Source organism: Diospyros lotus, chromosome 10 (genome assembly GCF_014633365.1).
Source record: "Diospyros lotus cultivar Yz01 chromosome 10, ASM1463336v1, whole genome shotgun sequence".
Classification (NCBI taxonomy): domain Eukaryota; kingdom Viridiplantae; phylum Streptophyta; class Magnoliopsida; order Ericales; family Ebenaceae; genus Diospyros; species Diospyros lotus.
Window position 1 is genome coordinate 34,310,989 of NC_068347.1, and position 21,347 is coordinate 34,332,335.

Here is a 21,347-nt window from a genome sequence, read left to right on the forward strand (position 1 = left end):
TAATTTATCAAATTACATACCACCATTAAGTTTCTTTTTTTTCCCACGTTTTGCAACACAATTCGAATCTTACTCATTTAATATAATTTTCAAAACATAAATTTAATTTGCATTTAATTTCTCCAAGTTCAACATATAGTACATCTTCTAGACTAAGGGGAAAAAGGAGAATTAAATAAATGACAATAATCAATTAAGTTGAAAAATAAAATTATGACATTTAAAATTATAAAAAAATAAATTTAAATTAATTAAATTGTATGTAAAATAAAGATAATTTAAATAATCAATTAATTATATAAATAATAATAATCAAATTTTCAAAATTGATTATATATACATAACTTTACATATTTCTCCTAACAATTAATTACCACATTTAAGACTGGTCAAATTTTTAAGGAAGCAAAAAAAAAAAAAAGTTAAAAAATAAAATTATAACATTTAAGTTATATATAAAATTATAATATTTAAAATTATAAAAAAAATAATTTAAATTAATTAAACTATATATAAAATAGAGATAATTTAAATAATTAATTAATTATATAAATGATAATAATCAAATTTTCAAAATTAATTATCCATAACTTTACATATTTCTCCTCACAATCAATTACCACATTTAAGGTAGGTCAAATTTTTAAGAAAGTAACCAAAAAAAATTAAAAAAATATATAATATTTAAATTATATATAACATTTAAAAATATAAAAAATAAATTTAAATTAATTAAACTATATATAAAATAAGAATAATTTAAATAATTAATTAATTATATAAATTATAATAATTAAATTTTCAAAATTAATTATTCATACATGACTTTACATATTTCTCCTGACAATCAATTATCATATTTAAGACAGATCAAATTTTTAAGAAAGTACCCAAAAAAATAAAGTTAAAAAATAAAATTATAACATTTAAGTTATATATACAATTATAACATTTAAAATTATAATAAAATAAATCTAAATTAATTAAACTATATAAAAGAAAGATAATTTAAATAATTAATTAATTATATAAATTATAATAATCAAATTTTCAAAATTAATTATACATACATTACTTTACATATTTCTCTTGACAATCAATTACCACATTTAAGACATGTCACATTTTAAGAAAAATAACAAACAAAAATAAAGTTAAAAAATAAAATTATAACATTTAAGTTATATATAAAATTATAACATTTAAAATTATAAAAAATAAATTTAAAATAATTAAACTATATATAAAATAAAGATAATTTAAATAATTAATTAATTATATAAATAATAATAATCAAAATTTTAAAATTGATTATCCATACATGTCTTTACATATTCCTCCTAGCAATCAATTATCACATTTAAGACGGGTCACATTTTTAAAAAAACAACAAAAAAAATAAAGTTAAAAAATAAAATTATAACATTTAAGTTATATATAAAATTATAACATTTAAAATTATAAAAAAATAAATTTAAATTAATTAAACTATATATAAATAAAAAAAATTACTTGGTAGTCGGTATTCGACGGTATTACCTAATATATCAAGATTTCTCCCGATTTAAAAAAGTCTCATTTTTTTTAATTTATTTCAATTAAAATTTTATGTTAATATTTAAAAATTAATAATATGGATAAATTAATAATATTTATCTAAGCTCTTCATATACTAGTATGCTTACACATTTTCCAAAACACTATTAACCATGAAAAAAACCATTTACATGTTCTAAGAACTACACGTTTTTCACAAATGTAGACTTAATTAATGACCTATAAAAATTTCATTTCAGGTAAGTAAAAAAAATTAAAAATATATAATAAAATATCAAAATAGTAACTGAAAATGGGCGGGAAAAAAATTGACGGTTGTTTTGTTATAATATATATATAGATATAGATTGCATTGGGGTTGAGGTTTCTAAAATTTTTGGATTGAAGATCGAATCGATTCAATCGGGACTTGACTATTTCGTCATGTTTAATTTATATTTTTTATTTTTAAATATAAAATTTTAAAACATATATACATATATTATATGCATATTTATTATTATAAATAATAATAATATTATATTAATTATAATCGATTTTCAATCTTAGACAATTGACCTAAGAAGCATTACGTGAATGTATGAATTGTTAAATAACTTTCTCTTCCATAAATATATTTTAATTGGTATAGAATTATTGTTTTTAAATTTTGGATAAATTACACATGACACTTTTAAAGTTTGATTAAAAAAATATTGTTGTTGTTATAATATAATAATTAAAATTTATATTTTTAAAAAAACTCAGCAAAAGATTAGCAAGACCTCGCGAAAAACAAGGTTGTTTGGGATAGTGCTAGGAGAGACTCGATCATCTGTTTAAAAGACTTGTCTAGAATAAACTAATTGTCCAAAAAAATATAGATTGCAAGATAGAAGTTGCAAGAATTTTTTCCATGTAGACCCTCAAATGTTTAAGTCAAAAGATGACATAGTGGAGTTTGAATGTAGGAAAAAACATATGTAAAAGTATGATGTTGAATGCATGTGTGGTCCGGGAGAAAAGGGTTTATTTGAGAAAACTAAAGCTATGAAAGTATACATAACGTAAAAAAGTTGGACTGGTTGAAAAATATCCCCCTAAATATGAAAGGTCAAGGGGTATTTATAATTTTTGGTCATGACTGGGACATGTGACACACATGCAAAAGAGACACGGTACTCATTTGATCGCAAGATGCAGTGTTATTCTCATCGCACACAGTATTGTTTCAGAATTAACTCAGAATAAAACATTCGTAAAAAATTCACCTGGATAAATGGTCCCCAAGAATAATAAGTGTTTGTTTTAGGCAAGCCACGTTGTGCAAAACAATGTGAAGTAAAGTTGTTTGGAATAAGGTTATCCCTTATTTTGTCCCAAGATGATAGCTCGACTAAGTAGATTACGATGGTTGAGGTGTTTCTCCGAGATAACTGTTTTTGGGAGAACTCTTTAGAGGATACTTTATAACAAATACATATAAATGACAAAAACTTATATTGATTTTATTAACTCCTTTGCGATGCCATGACAAAATCAATCAAGGGGAAAAAAAGTAACAGAGATAGACTTATCCGAAGAGAAGCATTGTCACTCTAAAAGTAGCGTTGTTTTTTATTTTATTTTTGTCGAACCCTTATTTATAATGGGACGATAAGGTTATACGACATTATTATTCATAAAAAACATATAGAAGTGAAAAAATTGAAAGGAAATCATAGTTGTTATATTCGTATAATATATATGGCAGTATATATCATTTGGTGAAAAAACATAATAGAAATGACTTGATACTTGAATCGAGCGGTAATACTTATTGAAATCAAATTTAAAATAAATAATGAATAATAAAAATATATATAATTTTAAACATTGTTTATGCATTTATTTTAAATTAAATCTTAATAATAATTCAGAACCTCTGTAATTTAACGTTTTACTCGTCTGCTTTGGTTTATCAAGATAGCACGGTCGATACGCGCCCAGAGCGATCTGGAATTCGATCTCTTCGATGCGTTCGGGCATCATGGGCTCGCTCAATTTCCATACTTTTCGATTGGGTATCCGGGGAAAGCCCGAAATTGGAAGCTCTCCGGCGCGTCCGCCGGCGGTGGCCGTGCCGAGGGTCAGGTGCGGGCTGAGGAACGCGCCGAGAAAACCCATGTGGAAGAAGAGGGTACTGTCGACGGAAGCAATACAAGCAGTTCAGTCGCTCAAGCTAGCCAAGGCCAAGCCCTCGGGTAAGTTGGATGAGGTTTTCAGGAACAGGCTTAGCAGGCTCTTGAAGGCCGACTTGCTGGACGCGTTGGCCGAGTTGCAGAGGCAGAACGAAGTGGACTTGGCTCTCAAGGTATTTGTTTTGGATTCCACTACTAAGTGATAGTTATTTGAGTTCAACTTTGATAATTGACGGGGTAATAATCTTAGTTTATCAAAAGTTAACCCTTAAGTTTTTTCTCCTTTATTATTTGTTCTGGTTTTGTTTTGATATCTCATGAGGGTTGTACGCTAGCCATTGTTGGTTCATGGGTTTAGGAAGAAATGGGGGGAAATGCACATAATGTAAGCATTCCTTGTTTGGTTGCCTTGAAAACAAGGAAAAGAAAATATGATGAAGCAACGGGAGAAATATTTTAGTTCTAAATGTCATTTGTTTTTAGTTAATTTTTCTAAAGTGGATGGAAAAGCACAAGGATGGTTTTCCTTAAGACTTTCCTATTCCTCTTCCTCTTCCCTTTGCAACTGAAAATTGGATTTTTTCCACCCACTGTTATAGATAGCAAATGCGATATGGCATGCATGCCATACGTGTGGCTAAAAGAGGAGGATTGGAGTGACTTTTCAGAAAATGATTAAGACCAAATTGGGATAATGAAGTGAGATTAGAACTTGTGACCTCAATGGCTAGAACTTGTGACCTCAATGGCTAAAACTTGTGGTATTTATGACTTCATCTTCATTGTATTTTGTTTATTTTTGTATTACTATTTCAAATAGCGAGTTCAACAAATAAGGTGTTCAAGCCTTGGCAGTTGTTCATGGTCTAAATCTGGGCAAAGAGTTGTTTGAAACATTTCAATTAAAGTACGCAGGTTGGAAATTCCCTTACTTTTTACTTTTAAAATATTTCAGTTGCTGTGTAATTTAATTATCAACCTTACCTCTCGCATTCATCTACAATTTTTTGTTTTCTTCATTCTACGGTGATATGCACTGTTCACTTATTTAATTGATTTCACTTCAAGTGAGCATTTTATCTGAAATGGACATCAGGGTTCAGGTGTTTGAATTTGTGAGGAAGGAAGTGTGGTACCAACCAGATTTATCTCTATTCTGTGACGTGATTTTGATGTTGGGAAAGAACAAACAGATTGAAGAGGCTGAAGAATTTTTCTCCGAATTAAAAAAAGAAGGATTAGAACCTAATACTAGGGCTTTTGCTGAGATGATTGGAGCATACTTCAAGGTGGATATGATACAGAAGGCAATAGAGATGTATGAATTGATGAAGATATCAGGATGTGCACCAGATAAGCTAACGTTGACAATTCTCATCAGGAATCTTGAAAAATCTGGAGAAGAAGAGCTTGCAGCAAGTGTAAAGAAAGAATGTGCTGACTATATGGATTCCCCTGAAAGGTTCCTCAAAGAAGTTGAAAGAAAATATGTAAGGAACCCACGTCTCTTGCATAAAAGTTCAATCTCTAAATTCTATGTGATTTAATGTCTCTGTCTCCTAAATGTGCTCCTAGAAATATCCTATCCATCCCATCTTAGTGTATGATTGAATCTAATGTGTGCTCTGACCATAAAGTTTCTATTGGGATGTGTACTTGTAGAAAGATGAGACAGTGAAAGAAATGTTCCTTTCCCGTGTGTATGTTGTTATCAAGGTACAAAATGGGAATGAAGTCTTTAACTCTCTTAGTGGTTCTAAATATTTAATATATCAACCTGCTTTTAGTGATTTGTCAAATCTATTGAGCACTTTCCTAGGTTTTGTCCCAAATAACGTGGATGCTATTTTGGCAAATACCACTGGTAATTTCCAGTTCAACTAGCAATTTAGGGTGTAGTTGTGCACTGATCCTCTTCTGTAGATAGGTCATTCTATCTCATTCAATTTTGCCTCACAATATATTTTATTGTAATACATGTTTCTAAAAGGGTGGCATTGGCATAGTAAGACTTGTTTCTTCCATGGAAACAGTTTAGAAGATCAAGTGGTTCAAATCATGGAAACAGCTTTTAATACCCACAATACTACACAGGAACTTCAGATCCCACAATGTGAGAGCCATGTGCATAAGGTTTCCTCTTTTAGATCTTTTTTAGGTTGTTTGTCCCATCTTAGTATTTTATTATTGTTAATTGTTGTTAAAATCGCGAGTCAACTCGTACGATTTTACGAGTTTACGAGTCATGAGACATAAAACGAGTCAACTCGCTTGTAGGATCAAGTTTTATGGAATCGGACCCGAGTCTACGAGTTTATCGATCCAAGTTTACGAGTTTACTGGGTTCAAGTTTACGATTTTACGAGTTTGCCAAGTTTAGTTTTGCCCACAATTTTGAGGTTAGAAACAAAAATATTTTAGTTCCTAACCAACATATATATATAATATACAATCGTTGTCAATATCCTATTTTGGTTCTTTTACAAACCCACAATGTCAACATCCTATTTTGGTTCTTTTACAAACCCTAAACGACATTGTGTCTATGTGCTTGCTGCATTTGCTTGTTGTGTCCTTCTGCAAATCCTAATCCTTGTCGATCTTGTTTTGGCCTTTCTTCTTCTTTCGTTCACCTTGAAAGTTCGAAGAATCAAACCCAACTCAAGTATGTGAGTGAGTTGTGAGTGATAGTGACTATGTTTTGCTAAGTCCGATAATCAAATGTCGTGTGTGCGCTGTGCTGAGCTCTGTGTTGCGTCCAATTGATGTGCTGAGTGAGTGTGCTGTGCAGTTGTGCTTGTGTGTGTACATTCTCATTTGTGATGTTGTTATCTATACGTACAAGTAAGTGCAGATTCAAAGAATTAATCTTAAATATGTCACAATTAGATCATGGGTGGGTCTAATTTTATATTAAGATTGATGATTAGCAAGAAACAAATATACCTCTTTGGTATTGATAACTTAATTAGTGTAATGACATAATGTAGAAGTTTAACAATATTTGTTGTTTTTATGACTTAGTATTTTTATTTATTTTTAACAATATTTGTTGATGATGATGGTAATGTTTGTTGTTTGAAATTTTGATTATGGATGAATGAATGATGAATTTAATATTTAAAAATTTCATATTATTCAGTATTTTTGAAATTAATAGATGAAGTAATTTTGAAATAAGTGCATCTATTTTATTTATAATAAGAAATATGTTATTATAAACATATATTTACATAAATTAAAGGGTTTTTTTAATTTTTCGTAAAATCTTATGATTTTACGATTCGATTTTATGAACCCCCTTACAATCCCACTTAAAATTTCGATTTTAACAACCTTGATTGTTATCCTCCCATCATTACAATACTATATTGGTAGAGTGAAATTTTCCTGATTTTTCTATATATGTCTGATGGAACAATAATTATTTTACCTGCTCATGGAACATTTTGTTGGCTTCTGCAATTAACTAGTCTAAGCCTGTTCCCATACTTATATCAATGAATTTCAGTCCTAGGAATAACCTTTAGAATCCCTCCCTGGAACATTCAGTTAGGCTATGTTGGAACAAGGATACATAACTTTATATATGTATTTTTACATTACATGTACATAAGAACATTCCTTTCTGTTTTTTTTACATAAGAACATTCCTACTGGCCTTAAAAATAAGCTTCTTGCTGGGAATGTTTAATAGATGAAACCTTCTCCTGAATTTTCGTTCTCTTTAGCATTTTCTCTGTTTTCATCAACATAATTTTCAGCTTCTCTCTGTAATCAATATCAATGTTAAGGAAGGTCATTGACTGATTATGATAGCAGCATAAACTACCGAACAACTTATTTTTCACTTGCAAACAAGTGGCCTCATTACTTTTCCTTTTTTATTTCCTTGATGGGAGATATGGAAAGAAATGAAAGAAACAAAGTTGTGTTAGATTTTTAAGAGCATGTATAAGAAAAAGCAAAATAAGAAACAAGATAATATTGTTGGTCCCTTTGTTTGTGGTGTTGACTCAAGAGGGGATTACTTTTTACAAGTTGATGGTTTTTAATGCTTAAAGGTTGTGTAGAAATACATAAAAGACAAATAAAGTATACACATAGTAGGCAATACAATTTTATAGTGGTTCAGTGCCTCTAGCACCCACGTCTAGTTCTCTAAGGCAAAGCTACCTTATGTTCTGCTAGAAATCAGGCTGAGGTTTTATCTCAAACTCATCTCAACAAGTTGTACAAATATCTCCTCGCTTTGTTTAGGCTCTACGTAGCCACACCACTATGGGCAAGTGACCACTTACTCTCTAAAAAACAATAAGTGTTTACAACTTTTAAGCAATATGTTAGCACAATTAATGGAGTTTAACATAAGAGGTGGAGTGAATTGGGTCTGTGAAGATTTAACAAAAAAATATAAATGAACATGAAAAACATAAAATAGATGTGTGTAGGGATTGAGAGAGCAAGCATCGCTATTTATAGTAGTTCAGTTTATCCCCAGCATATGTCAGATCCTCTAGCTCCAACTGGAGATTTCAATCTACTATATTGAAACCACAAGATATAATCAATAGTTGATTGGTGTTAGCTCACTTGCAAGAGTTTTTGCATCCCAAAAACTCTCCAAAAACAAACTCAAGTTTTTATTCCAAGAACTCTAAAAAATTTGTGCTAGTTGATATAGTGCTAGCTCACGTGCAAGAATTCATCCCAAGGAACTCTCACACACACTAGGAGTAAAGGATACAAATGAAATTCTCTCTCAAAAGATCTGTTGAAAGCAATGAAGCTCACTCAGTATATGGATGTCCTAGAAAAGCCCAAAAATATGAATAATAGAGTAAAAGTGAATAACCTGAATGTTCAAAATTCTATGTCCTAGAAAAGCCCAAAAATATGAATAATAGAGTAAAACTAAAGAACTTGAATGTTCAAAATTCTTTCTTGAGCTTTGGCTTGAATTCTCTTGTTTTCTCTTATAAATCTTCACCTAAAAATGGCTGTTTTATAGCTAAATTCATTGGAGACTCTCCTCTAACCGTTGCCCAAGTAGGATTGATGTTAGAGACCCACCTAGTGGGATTACTGCTTGTGTGTTGTTTTATTGTTGAGTTTGGTATCATAAATTGACACAATGAGTGGTAATTGTTGCATAAATGAAAGGACTGAAAAGATGCTATAAAGCACCAGAAAGAAAAGGAAAAGATGCAGTAAAGCATGGACTTCAGATTAATCTGCTTGCTTTGTACCAGTGTTTTATTTCCATACAACTTGCTTAACTTAGCAATTAACAATGAATTGAATGGCAAGTTTATAAACTGGACACTCACTCTTTGGAGGTGCTTATCTTGGACAATCAAAATGGCTTGTTAAGCTTCTTCCAGAGGTTAGCATATGCATACAGGTGGAAAAAGAAAAACTACCTCCAATGGTTTTTAAATTAGTCGTCAGCTATTTAATGCAACCCTCTTCTTTTAATCAGGCTTGTGACCACTGTTATAAGGAATAATACCTTTGAGACTTGCTCAAACAATGGGCAGAGTTAGTTTGTGTAGTTTCAGCACAGGTAAGTAATTTGTTTATCTTCCTAAATCTCAAACAAATTTATGCAACACAGATTTGCCGAAGACATAACTTTCAGATTCTATGTTGAACCTTATTCTTGTGAAACTTTTGAAGTATCCTCATTTTTTGTGGGACAGTTAAGTTGTCATTTTTGAAGGACAATTGAAACTGTCACCATAAGTGAATTGCTTGTATATTTCTTTGGACAGGTTGATGGTATAATCTGGAAAATGTGATCTTCAATTTACATCATGCAATAAAACCTTTGTTTGCAAAACTTAAAGCTGTATTGGTTGTATGAATTTAACATCATCATACAAAAATACCCTTGTTTTAACAAATTAAAAGGGAACATTTAAAATGTATGTGTTTTGGCCTCGTTTAGTAATGATTGCGACAAACGACTCCAGATGGTATTCATCCATTTAGACATTCCTTCTTAGCATTCTGTTCTGTTTATTATGGCATTCTTTTTTACCTCTCTCTTTTTTTTTTGGTTCCCAGACAAAGCAGAGCCTCAACCTTGTTTAGAAAAGTCGGTGGTTTCTCTTCAGCTGCAAGGTGCAGAGCTCTGGAAACAGGAAAGGAAACTGCTTGAGTTTTCTCAGAGTAGAGGAAGGTAAGACTTTATATTTGGCCATATTTCGGATATACATGTGTGATTCTGCACCGGTCCTATCCAGTTTGTTCGACGGTACTCGTATTGAAAGCAAATAATTGCTAGAAGTTTCATGCATCTGTTCTTGTTGAATATGATATTGGTGATCTGATAACTGATTTTTTGGCTAGATTATTTGATCTTATCATAACCTAAGTAGCATTTAAGTTCTTACAGATGCTATTGGTGAGCTAATTTTTTCACTTGTATCAAATTAGTCTTGCTTTAGTTATATGCACACGCATAATCTGCCCTAATTCGGTTTAAGTTTGTAACATCATGGCAAATAAATAGATAAATACCTACATAAAGATGAAGATTTGCTGCAACTTGGAACTTGGTCTATTCCCGGAGCTCCTAGGCTTGTTTGCTTATCAGGCCATTTAGGTGTGCTCTTGGTTTGAGAAATTGTTGAGCCAATTAATGGTGGTTAGGCTTAGGGTTGAAAGAAGAAACTTATTCAACCTCAACTTGATTGTATAGATTTACTTGTGTTATTTTGGTTTGATTACATTGGTGGTTCTTCTTCTTCTTCTTCTTAGGACTCAGGAACAACTATCTGATAGCCCGGGTGGTTTAGCCTCATTAGAAGTTATTTAGTTAATTGTTAACTTAAAAGGTATATTTCACGCATCACTTTTAAAATTTGGTTAAAAGGCATTGACCATGCTTGTGTTTTCAAAAATGTCACTGAATTCCCTTGAGGTCGACTCCAATGCAACGCATACCCTAATATTTTTAACTAACGATCGTTAATTTTGTGAAATTTCCAAGGTGTCTTTCCCTTATTTCCTTTCTCTTCTAAAATTATGAAAAAAATAAAAAGATTATCCTTGTTCGCTAAAAGTTTGAAACCCATTGTGGGTTTTGAAGAATTCACTAGTCAAAACCCATAAAGGGCTTCTTTATATATAGAAAGAGAAAGCCTCTAATACTTCCCGTTTTTCATCGTTGAAAACAGAAAAGATGGCTAGTCGGAATATAAAAAGATGGTTATTGGGGGTAGTCTTTTAAAAAGGGGTAAAGTGGTCAATTTGCATGGTTATTGGGGGTAGTCTTTTGCAAAGGGGCAAAGTGGTCAATTTGCATGGTTAGTATAGGGTCAAACAAGTTGACAGAGGGGCTTATCGAATGGGGTCAAAAAGACCAAATTGTCCTTGCTCACAATACAAATTTGTAGGGGATGCCACTGCCTTCTCCTCTCTTCCTTCTCATGGTCGCGATCGCCGACTACTGTTGTCATTGTCTCGTCGACCGTCGTTGCATTCTCTGACAGTCGACGAGGCGAGACGACGGCAGCAGCGATCGATGACGAGGCGAGGTGACAGCAGCAGTGGTCGGCGACAAGGCGAGGCAAAGGCAGCAGCGGTCGGCAGTCGCATCACTGACATGAAAAGAGAAAGAGGAGAAAGGCAAAGGCTGGGCGAGAGCATTTGAGTCTTTTCGATCTCATTCGATAAGCCTTTCAGTAACTCCTTCTGACTTTCAAGAATTTTTTATTTTTAAAAATATAAAAGTGGCAGATGCCTTTTAACCAAACCTCAAAGATGGTGAAATTGACCTTTAAGTTAAATTATAGAAACAAAGCCATTATCAATTTATCACTCCCAACATATATTTGTTTTCGTTTTAAAGCCCTATCAACTATATCAACTATAATGTGAACGAGGAAGGATAGATGCCTTGTATTATTCAAGGTGAAAAGTATATTTATGTCTTTAAATGTTTGTATTTTTTTTTTTTATAAAACTTTAAACTTTTCGTGATTTCAAATGTGTTCTTAAACTTGAGTTAAAAACATATTTATGCTCATGAATTTTTATTTTTTATTTTATTTTGTGAAATTTTAAATTTTTCATAGTTCTAAATGTATATCTGAATTGTGTAAAATCACTCACTTAAACATCTGACCAATAAATGATACGTACATATGTTGACGTGACAGTTTTCTAATATTTCTTCAGTGCGCTCTCTCTCTCGCATTTCCTATTTCTTTAGTGTCTCTTTAGCTCATTCTTTCTCTCCGACGACATTTCCTTAGTTCTCTTTTTCTCTCTTTCTATCACCACAACTCATTTTCTCTCTCCAAATGCATCTCTTTTCTTTTTTGTGCCTCTTGCGTCTCCTCTGATTGTGTAGAAATGCTACCCCTAGAATGACCCATCTTCAATTGCTCAAACGGCAAGGTGATCATTGATCGGGGCACATCAGTGACTCATTTAACTTAATCGGCTTATGTAGCCCAACTAAATGAGATGTCGAAGAGAAATAACACAACTGAATGAGACGTAGCTAAGAAAGAGAGGAAGTTGAGGAAACGTTGAAAAACTATTATGTCAGTGTGTGTACGTATTATTTTCTAGTCATGTATTTAAATAAGTAATTTTGCATAATTTATAGACATATTTGGAATCACGAAAAATTTAGGAGTGTGAATATATTTTTAATTTATGTTCAAGGATATATTTGAAATTATAAAAAATTTAGTATTTTACAAAAAAGAAAAATTTATAGACATAAATATACTTTTAACCTATTATTCACAATGAACTTGGCAATGTGGCTTGTTTCAAAGTTTTGGTTCACACTATTTTGGTAAAGATCCGTAAAGTGATGGTTGGTTTTGTAATAACATATTAATGCATGAATATCATAAAAAATATTACAATTGAGTATCAAATTAACATGAGTTCTTTTATAAGGTCAGACATATTAACAGATAAATTTACAGAATGGAAACTAAAAGATTAAAATGTCATCACCCACATTGTATTGAAAAAAATACAATATAATATAGACAAAAATATTTTAATCTTTTAGTTCTTATTCTATAAGTCTATCTGTTAATCTGTCTGACTCTTAAGAACTTTTCAATTAACATTTTTGAAAGTTAAATATAATAGCTTTGGAATATGAATGCCAATGTAATTTTAAACTCACAATTTCTCATTATATGAAAAATTAATTATAATTGAATATATTTAATGTGTTAAAAAAATTGAAATAAAAAAAATTAAATGATTTGAACAAGCTTGACCTATTTAATAAATAATTATTTAACTTAAATTAATAAATTACGTTGTGTTATTTGTCTAATTTTATGAACTCGATATTGGGCCTGGGCCATTTTGGCCCAACCCATATGATAATTATAAATAAAAGCACCAAATTGAAAGTAATTTTTTTTATGAATTTCAAATTAAAAATTTTGTAATTAAGTTATATGAAAATAATAAACAGATATAATACAAAATAAAAATAAAAATTTAATTTTAAAAAAAAATAAGAAATAGAAATGTGAGAAAATGCATAAATATAAAAAATATTGAGATTTTTTATAAATATAATTTTTAATATAAAAAATTAGCAAATAGTTATTTAATTTAAAAATAAATATAAATTTTATAATATCTTTAAATAATTTTTTTAAAAAATTAAAAATTTTGAATTAGAGAATAAAAATTATGTCTTTAAAATTTCTTCTCTAATTTATTTGACGAAAGCTTATTTTCAATTATGTCTCTAATTTTTTTGGGTAAAAATACGTTTATTATATTTTTTTAATATTATAAAATTATTTTGAAATGTTTTTAAAATTATAAAAAACAGGTTAAAAGTTTTTTTTGACTTTTTTTTAATCTTTTAAAAATAAAAACGTTTTGAAAACTGTAAAACAATCATAAAAAGAAAGTCAACTACATGAGAGTGGAATATGGAAATGAGAATCGGAACGAGGCGCAAGCCATATATATATTCGGGTTCGGGCATGCCCCATCCCAGGATCTGACGGTCCTCATTACGATGACGTGGTGGAATCAGGTGGTGTGGTGGGCCCCACTCACCAGAAACTGGAGCGCAGCGGAACAAAAGCCACCGCCAAAGGGGAAAGTGAGTGCCCTCTCCCTCTCTCTCTCTCTCTCTCTCTCTCTCTCTCTCTCTTCACTTTATCCATCGTTTCACTCTTTCACTGTCTCACAGACAAAGTCCTCTTCTTTCTACTCAGCTCGCTCATTCTAGGGTTTCTCTACATGTATCAGTTCAGTAGTAGCATGAATCGGCTCACAACCGCAGCGTGATCTTGGAAGATTCTGATTTCGAGCCCTCGAAATCGGTAAATGCCAGATGATCTGAGAAAAGTTTGCTCCCAGCTGGGCTTTTCCGCACCTTCAGAATCGGCGACTCCCGTATCTCCCAGCTGTCGGTACAATTTTGGTTCTTACACGCACTAGCTTCTTCTCATGCGTTTGAGCGAATTCTTCGTTTTATACGACACCTGCAAACGGGTTGATCCCTGAAGTTATTGGCTTTTTGGGACTGTGTTTTGTGTTAATATCCTGCTACTTTTTTTAGTTAACAGTGCTTTAAGAATATTCGGTTTCAGTTACTATCTGTGTTGTGCTACGGTTGTATTTTGGTTACGAGATCTTTGGATGTTTGTTGCTATTTGTTTTGTCGTGTCTTGTTTTCTGCTGAATTTTAGGTAAAGCACGGAACTGATCATACGTTTTTATGAAAAGATTTAGTAGTGGATGGAAAAGTGTGTCATAATTTGGAAGTTATACATTTTTTTTTCCATTGGGCAAGAAAGAAAAAGATCCATACGAAATTCATTTGGGTTTTTTCCTCTATATAGTAAAAACAGATCAGTAAAGTTATATTCTTTTCCCTTATTTGCCTGTGTTTTTGAGGAAATATCAGTGATTTAATAGGTTTATATATGAGCTGATTTTATGCTGCTTAATTCCAAGGTTGGTTGTAAGATCTTTAAAGTTTAACTTGTAGCAAACACAATATGTAATATGATTGAAATTTGAAAATCTGCAAAGGCATTATGCCGGAGTTTGCAAAGCCTGCAGAGTCAGTGAAGACGTAATTGTAAGATGAACACTAGATAATGAAGCTTATTAGAAGGGGCATGCTATTTACAGAACAAGGGAGGTGTTGAAAACAATATGTTCGGGTGCATAGATTTTGGTAGGGATTGATGTAATGTTTCAAGCTCACAACTGGAAGTATGGATCTTCACTTGCATTCTTGTTGGCTTTACTTGTTTGAGTGATCAAATTGATGAAGAGTAGGAAATATCTCTGCTCTCATGTGGAAGCTCCCTTATCATGCTAAGTGGTTGAAACTTCTATCAAGTTTTCTTAAAAATGAGTTAAGCATGAAGACATAAACTTTAGATCTAGTGTGACTTTATTTTGATACAAATATGGTGAGTTGCTTCTGCTGCTTCAGTCTTTGGACTATGTTGAATTGTTAACCACTATGTGATCTAAAATCTTAAGCTGTTGAATAGAGGATTAACCTATTATTTTACTCTTAACAAACTCCTTCATGTGGCCAGGCTTCACTAATAACTGGTCCAACCACATGCAACAATTTAAATATGTGATTGGTGGTGAGGTTTGAATTTAGGACCTTTGCTTGTTCCAATAACATATTGAATTGTTAACCATCGATCTAAAAGTTGAAGCTGTTAGATATAGAGTTAACTTTATCTTTTATACTATTATTTTACTCTCAATAGACTACAACCAGTCTAAAGCAGTCTGCACTTTTTGTGTTCAGTTTGTTGTTTCGCTTGTTATTCATTTCTTTTTCTATGGCACTCTTTTTCCATTTTTGAGTTTAGTCCTTATGTAAAACTTGTTGCAGGTGCTTGTGTGTTGCATTAAACTCTTTTTGGGCCCATCAACTACCTCACAGGTTGCTTTTGTTAATCTCTATGTTGCCAGAGGGTTAGGGAAGTTATGGATTATATAAAGACTGTTACTCGTCTTAAAGGTATGCAATAGAACTTCTGTAATTCGTCACCTGAGCTTTTCTTTTGTGTGTGGTCATATTACAACTTAACAAAAAAAAGGTTGGCCTGAGATATTAATTATATGGCAGCCATTTTACTCCTTGCCCTTTTCATTTAACAGTTGTAAACCATATAATTGTACTCACAGATTTTGGATCATCAGAGCACTACTGTTGTGATTGGTTGATTCATTTCTAAACTACTTCCTGCAATTCTTTACTATTTAAGGACTACTGCTAACTTATCAAGTTTTATGCTTAGATTTGCTAGTCAACATTATTGAGGCCCCTTTCAGAAGAGAAAAATAATGCCCCAGCCAGTCACCCTCTCTTGATTACAGTCTTTCTTTCTTTTGTTTTTCTTTTTACACTCTTTTAATGTTCATATCAAATTAGTATGAATGCTAAAGGCTACTCTTACCTGATTGCAGGTTCTCTTTGCCATCATTTTCTATTGTTTACGATCTGGTTATCGAGTTTTCAAGATGTAGTGGCACTGGAAATTAAACCTGATTCAAATCACGTTTCTTTCTCGCGTGAGCTTGCCAGCCCACCTAATAGCGAACTCTTTCAACCAATAGAAATATCACCTGCTGTTTTTCCACATCATCCTTTTCCTATGGGACCTCTGCCTCCCATGTACCCAACCTTTCCACCTACATTTGATCCAGTATTGACTGGAAAATGTCCTGTAAATTTCTCTGCTCTTTCTAGTATCATGGACAAAACTTCATCTGATTGCTGTCAACCTTTGGCTTCTTTCGTAGGAAATGTTATATGCTGCCCTCAGTTCAGTAGTCTTCTCCGCATATTCAAGGGACATTATAGCACCATTTCTGATAAATTAGTTTTACAAAATACAACTGCTAATGATTGTTTTTCAGATATCATTAGTATACTAGAAAGCAGAATGGCAAACAGTTCAATACCTACCATCTGCTCTGTGAAGCCATCAAATCTTACTGGTGGGTCTTGTCCTGTACGTGATGTTAGCACATTTGAGAAGACAGTTAATACAAGCAAATTATTGGAGTCTTGCAGCAGTGTTGATCCTCTTAAAGAGTGCTGCAGACCAATTTGCCAGCCTGCAATTATGGAGTCTGCACTTCAGCTTTCAGCTAGACAAGCACTGGTGGGTGGTAATAAAAATATAATTGGAGGACCTAATCATGTGGATGCTCTTAATGATTGCAAAGAGGTGGTCTATTCGTGGCTTGCCCGGAAACTCTCTCTAGATGCTGCCAATAGTGCATTTCGAATATTATCTTCCTGTAAAGTCAACAAAGGTATAAAACTCAAATATTTATGCTTCTTAGCACTTGTTACTGGTATCCAATTCCCATATATGGTCTTTTTTGAATAAATAAATAAATAATTTGAAATTGCCATTACCAATTCTCTTACAAGTTAGGTAGTATTCAATTTCATGATGGCTTGAACTTAGCTTGCTTCTAATTGTGTGCACTGTCTTCCACTAATCCATGCTGCATAATGTGTATTGCTTTGTAATGGTAAATTATGGAAATATAAGGAAATGTGGTATTGAAAGTCGCTTTTCAATGAGCTTTGGTTTAACAGTAAGGTTGATTACTTGATTCAATGTAAATGGAACCCCACTTTCATTGTTCTTTCCCATGCGACTATGTAATACAATTAGGCACCGTGTTGGATGTTAACACTTAAAAATGTCTTGTATACTCATTTGTACATGTTCTATTGGTTTTAACTTTCTAGCACTAGACACTTGGACACTTTAAGGTTGAGTTTGTTGCGTTCCCTCCTTTATACTTTCCTCGTAGTGAGTCAGTGATGTTGCTGGGAATGTCATTGATTGGAATCTTATTATTGGGAAGATAAGATTGCTATGTTTGGTACTTACAGAAAAAAAAAAGATTGCAATTTTGGTATGCATGGGATGATATGAATTAAAATCATAAGAAAGTAACATTGTTGTGTTTGATATTTTAGGCACTTCCCTGAGAAAATACTTGAAAAGTCCAAGAATACCTGTATGACTTAAAATTGAAATTGTATGTGCATGATAGACATTTAATAAGTATTAATAATCCTAAATAACATACTATATATCATAACAATAATAATGACTTCATTTGATCAACAAACAATTTATGTTATAAATTCCAAGGTAGGTTCAGTAGCACAGCATTCATAATGTCAATTGACTTCTAAAAATCACATTGACAATACAAATCCATGCAAAATTTCTTCTGTTGGCTGCCTGTTAGGTCGCTTTAGTGAGCATATTAGGTCAGGTGCTTGCATAGTATTATTAAAGAAGGATTTAGTAAGATTCTGTCTTCCATCTTCCAATCAGTGGACTTTATGAAAATGGGCCGCCTTAGTGAATTATGTGATTGGGTGAATACTTGCAGAGATGAGGGTGGTATATTGGCATATGATATATGCTTTGCACCTCTCTTTTCTATTTTAATTTTTTGCACACCTTATGGTTCATTGGAGATTCCTAATCAGTGGTGAAATGTTGGTTTTGCAGTTTGTCCATTGAATTTCAGGCAGCCAACAGAAGTAATTGAAGCATGCCATAGTGCAGCTGCTCCAAGTCCTTCGTGTTGTAGCTCATTAAATACTTACATTGCGGGCATACAGAAGGAAATGTTGATTACAAACAAACAAGCCATAATATGTGCAACTGTGTTTGGCTCCATGCTCCAAAAAGGTGGGGTCATGACAAATGTTTATGAGCTTTGCGATGTTGACTTGAAGGATTTTAGTCTTCAAGGTAATTTCCTTGTATGTGTATAGATATTCATCTTGTCTGGTTGCTTGTTTTTTCAATTTATCTTACATGGTGTTTCTTTTTTGTTTTTTTTTTCTTCTTGCTTTGTGGATATGTTCTTTTGGTGCTGGAGCAGCATATGGACAGCAAGGTTTTGTATCATCTGCTGGTGCTTCACTTTATCTCCTTTTCCTTTTTATGATCTAGTTTTTAGATTTTTTATGTTTGAGGCTGTATTCTAATGTAAATAATTGCACTTCTAACATTTTAGTATACTATCTTTTGTGCTTATGAGATGTTTTACACTTAAGGCACTCAGTCTTTAAGTTATATATTGGGAATATTTTTTTCCTGGGGGCGGGGGTGTGCGCGTGCTAGAAGTTCCTGGGTTTGCAAGCATCATGGTTCTGTGTGGATGATTTGGTGAAATTCCTTTTAAAATATCAACTGGGAGAATGCTAGGATAGATTTTTGAATTTTGTTGTGACAAATTAAGGTGAGTTCTTGGTGCGTTCTAGGACACGTTTAATAATTTCTAGAAAATTTAGCTCTATTATCCACACGACTCTATTTGTAATATGGAAATATTTTGGAAATGTCAAAGGTTTTGGGTTCAGAAGGGAGGAGAAGATATAATCAGATTTAAAATAGAAACCAGCAAGAATCCCATTGTACCCAGAACTACGCTTCATTGGCCACAGAGCCAGAAGAAGGAGGGGTTCCACCAGTTCACATTTATACTTGGACGTGGAGCACCAATCCACCATAATATGCTTGCACTCCTTTAAAACAATGACAGTAAGAGTAGTGCCTAGCAAGGCCATCCAAATGAAGAAGGGTGCTCTAGGTGGGGCAGGGAGGGGGGAAGGGGGTGTGGGTGGGGATAACCTTAATATCCAAAATGCCTGCCAAGGAAAATCTTAATTCTCCCATGGTCTGGAAGTGCCTCACTAAAGAAGCAGACAAGAGAGAGTCTTCCTCTTGATGGGCTTCAATCCTCCTGTTCAAAAATGATCCTATTTTCTAACAACTCTTGTTTGGTGGCATTATCTCTGACATAATATGACTCCTGTTATTTCAGGACCAGGAGCTTTAGATACACTAGTAATATTATTTAGAGTTGTCCTAAACTAGATGTAATACTTATATTGCCATTGATGGACCATGACTACCCATCTAGATATAAAAAATGTCAGAAGTGGCCTCATTTTCTAGAGATCTTATATTCTTAATAATTGCACCATGGTTGCATACTGCTATCACAACAGTTTGTATGAGAAATATGCGACTATTTTATTTTTCATATTAAAGACTCTTCATACCTAGAAATGACATTTTTAGTCCTCATGGGATCATGAAATTGCTACCTGTTCGTCATTTTTAAGAAAATTTACAATATAATTACTGCTATTTTTCATTTGCATATAATAGCAGGTTGTTTGCTAAGAAGCTGGCCTGCAGATATGGTGTATGACAATACTACAGGCTTCAGTTTCACATGTGACTTGAGTGACAATATTGCAGCTCCATGGCCGTCCTCATCTTCTATTACATCCTTGTCACTTTGTGCTCCTGGTAAGTTGTGTACCTACTCCATAGACTTCAGCTGAACTGAAATAATTAGAATAATTAGTAATCATCTTTGACTGGTAAATTGCCTGTGTTTTTGTTTTTGTTCTTCCTTATCATCCTTGTTCTAATTGGTACTTCTAATTTTGCAGAGATGTCATTGCCTGCACTGCCAACATCCGAGACTCTAGGAAGTCCTGGTATCTAGCATTGACTACTTTCATTGCTTATATCTGTCAATTAAGGATTAATTCATTAAGCAATGCCAATAAACATTAACTAACACAAGAAGCATGCATTAAATGTATAAAGGTGCTTTGTTAAAAGTACTGCAATGAATGCACATTCTATTTTGCAAACGGCTGGTATTTTTCAATCTGCTGAAGCAGTCTCCAAAGCAGCTTAATGTCTTTCTTTAGTGGTGGCTTCCGGTACTTCCCATGGAAATAATACCAGTCAATTCAAGTCCCAATTTCATTAGACTCTTACTTCTTTCTTGAATTTCAAATTGGCCTCTTTTTCTTGCTAATGACAGTATTTAGGTCCTGTTAAAAGATGTTAGTTCATCATGCATTCAAATTGTCCCTTAAATTTCCACGTGATTGAGGAATAATTCCATGTCCATAGGATATTTTGTATGATCTGGTTGAGAAAATGAGATTGGCTAATGGAAAACAACTTCTTTTACTGCAACAATATATCAAACTTTACCCTACCATGCGAGGTCGACTACACGAGTTCTAGTTTGTTAGTCATTGTCATGTGCCTGTATCTCCTGTAGTACTGCTGTAACATGTTAAGATTTTAACAGTTCAAAATGACGGGGGGAAAGAAAAATGGGAAATTCCTGACGTGTTTTCTAGCTGCCATGGCTTGGTTTTTTCATGTTCCCATGTAGTTTTCTGCTAGTGACCACACCATTTACTCTAATGCAGGCTATCGAAGTGGAGGAACCGAATTCCTTGTACCCATTCTTTCATTTTTTGTTTTCAGTACATTGTTATACTGAAAATGGAGGTAGTCAAGGGCTGATCTGGGCCGAATGAGATGCTTTGGGGAAGGGACTTTCTTGTGCCCTGATGTTGATGTATATTTTGAGCTTCTCTCTCTTGTATAGTTGTTTCTCTCCTGTTTCTTTTCTTTTCTTTTTGATTATCCATTCTTGATTCATGTAGTTCTGAACCTATTATGAAGGTGGCTTGATGTTTCTAACTAGAGAGGCCTCCCCTTACCCTTGTGGATGGCATCTTTTTCTTTGTTTTGGACTCTCACCTGT

At 32.8% G+C, this 21,347-nt stretch overlaps 2 protein-coding genes across 6 annotated transcripts in view; both read left to right on the forward strand.

Moving 5' to 3' along the window:
• LOC127811538 (pentatricopeptide repeat-containing protein At1g62350-like) overlaps positions 1-10,069 on the forward strand; it is a 50,033-nt gene extending 39,964 nt beyond the window's left edge. Inside the window, exons 3-6 of one of the 2 annotated variants that reach the window (XR_008025709.1) lie at positions 3,502-3,889; positions 4,820-5,005; positions 5,098-5,206; positions 9,786-9,824. Coding sequence is in view for 1 of the 2 variants with exons in the window: in XM_052351495.1 (XP_052207455.1) it covers positions 3,551-3,889; positions 4,820-5,206; positions 9,786-9,812 (753 nt within the window). In the remaining variant the exon portion in view is untranslated. Of the gene's footprint in view, positions 1-3,501; positions 3,890-4,819; positions 5,207-9,785 lie in introns of those variants that run through there. The other variant, XM_052351495.1, reaches the window with a different exon arrangement.
• A 3,768-nt stretch (positions 10,070-13,837) lies between these two features.
• On the forward strand, positions 13,838-21,328 carry LOC127811537 (uncharacterized GPI-anchored protein At1g61900). 4 transcript variants are annotated; one of them, XM_052351491.1, is made up of 8 exons: positions 13,838-14,140; positions 15,598-15,726; positions 16,176-17,030; positions 18,260-18,505; positions 18,639-18,671; positions 19,934-20,077; positions 20,224-20,271; positions 21,007-21,328. In XM_052351491.1, exons 2-8 carry the CDS (start codon positions 15,693-15,695, stop codon positions 21,078-21,080), a joined length of 1,434 nt encoding a protein of 477 aa, XP_052207451.1. In that variant the 5' UTR covers positions 13,838-14,140; positions 15,598-15,692; the 3' UTR covers positions 21,081-21,328. The 4 variants fall into 4 exon arrangements, with proteins under 4 accessions (XP_052207451.1, XP_052207452.1, XP_052207453.1 ...); XM_052351492.1 differs by having other exon boundaries at positions 19,937-20,077; XM_052351493.1 differs by having other exon boundaries at positions 18,639-18,653.
• The last annotated feature ends 19 nt before the right edge of the window (positions 21,329-21,347 follow it).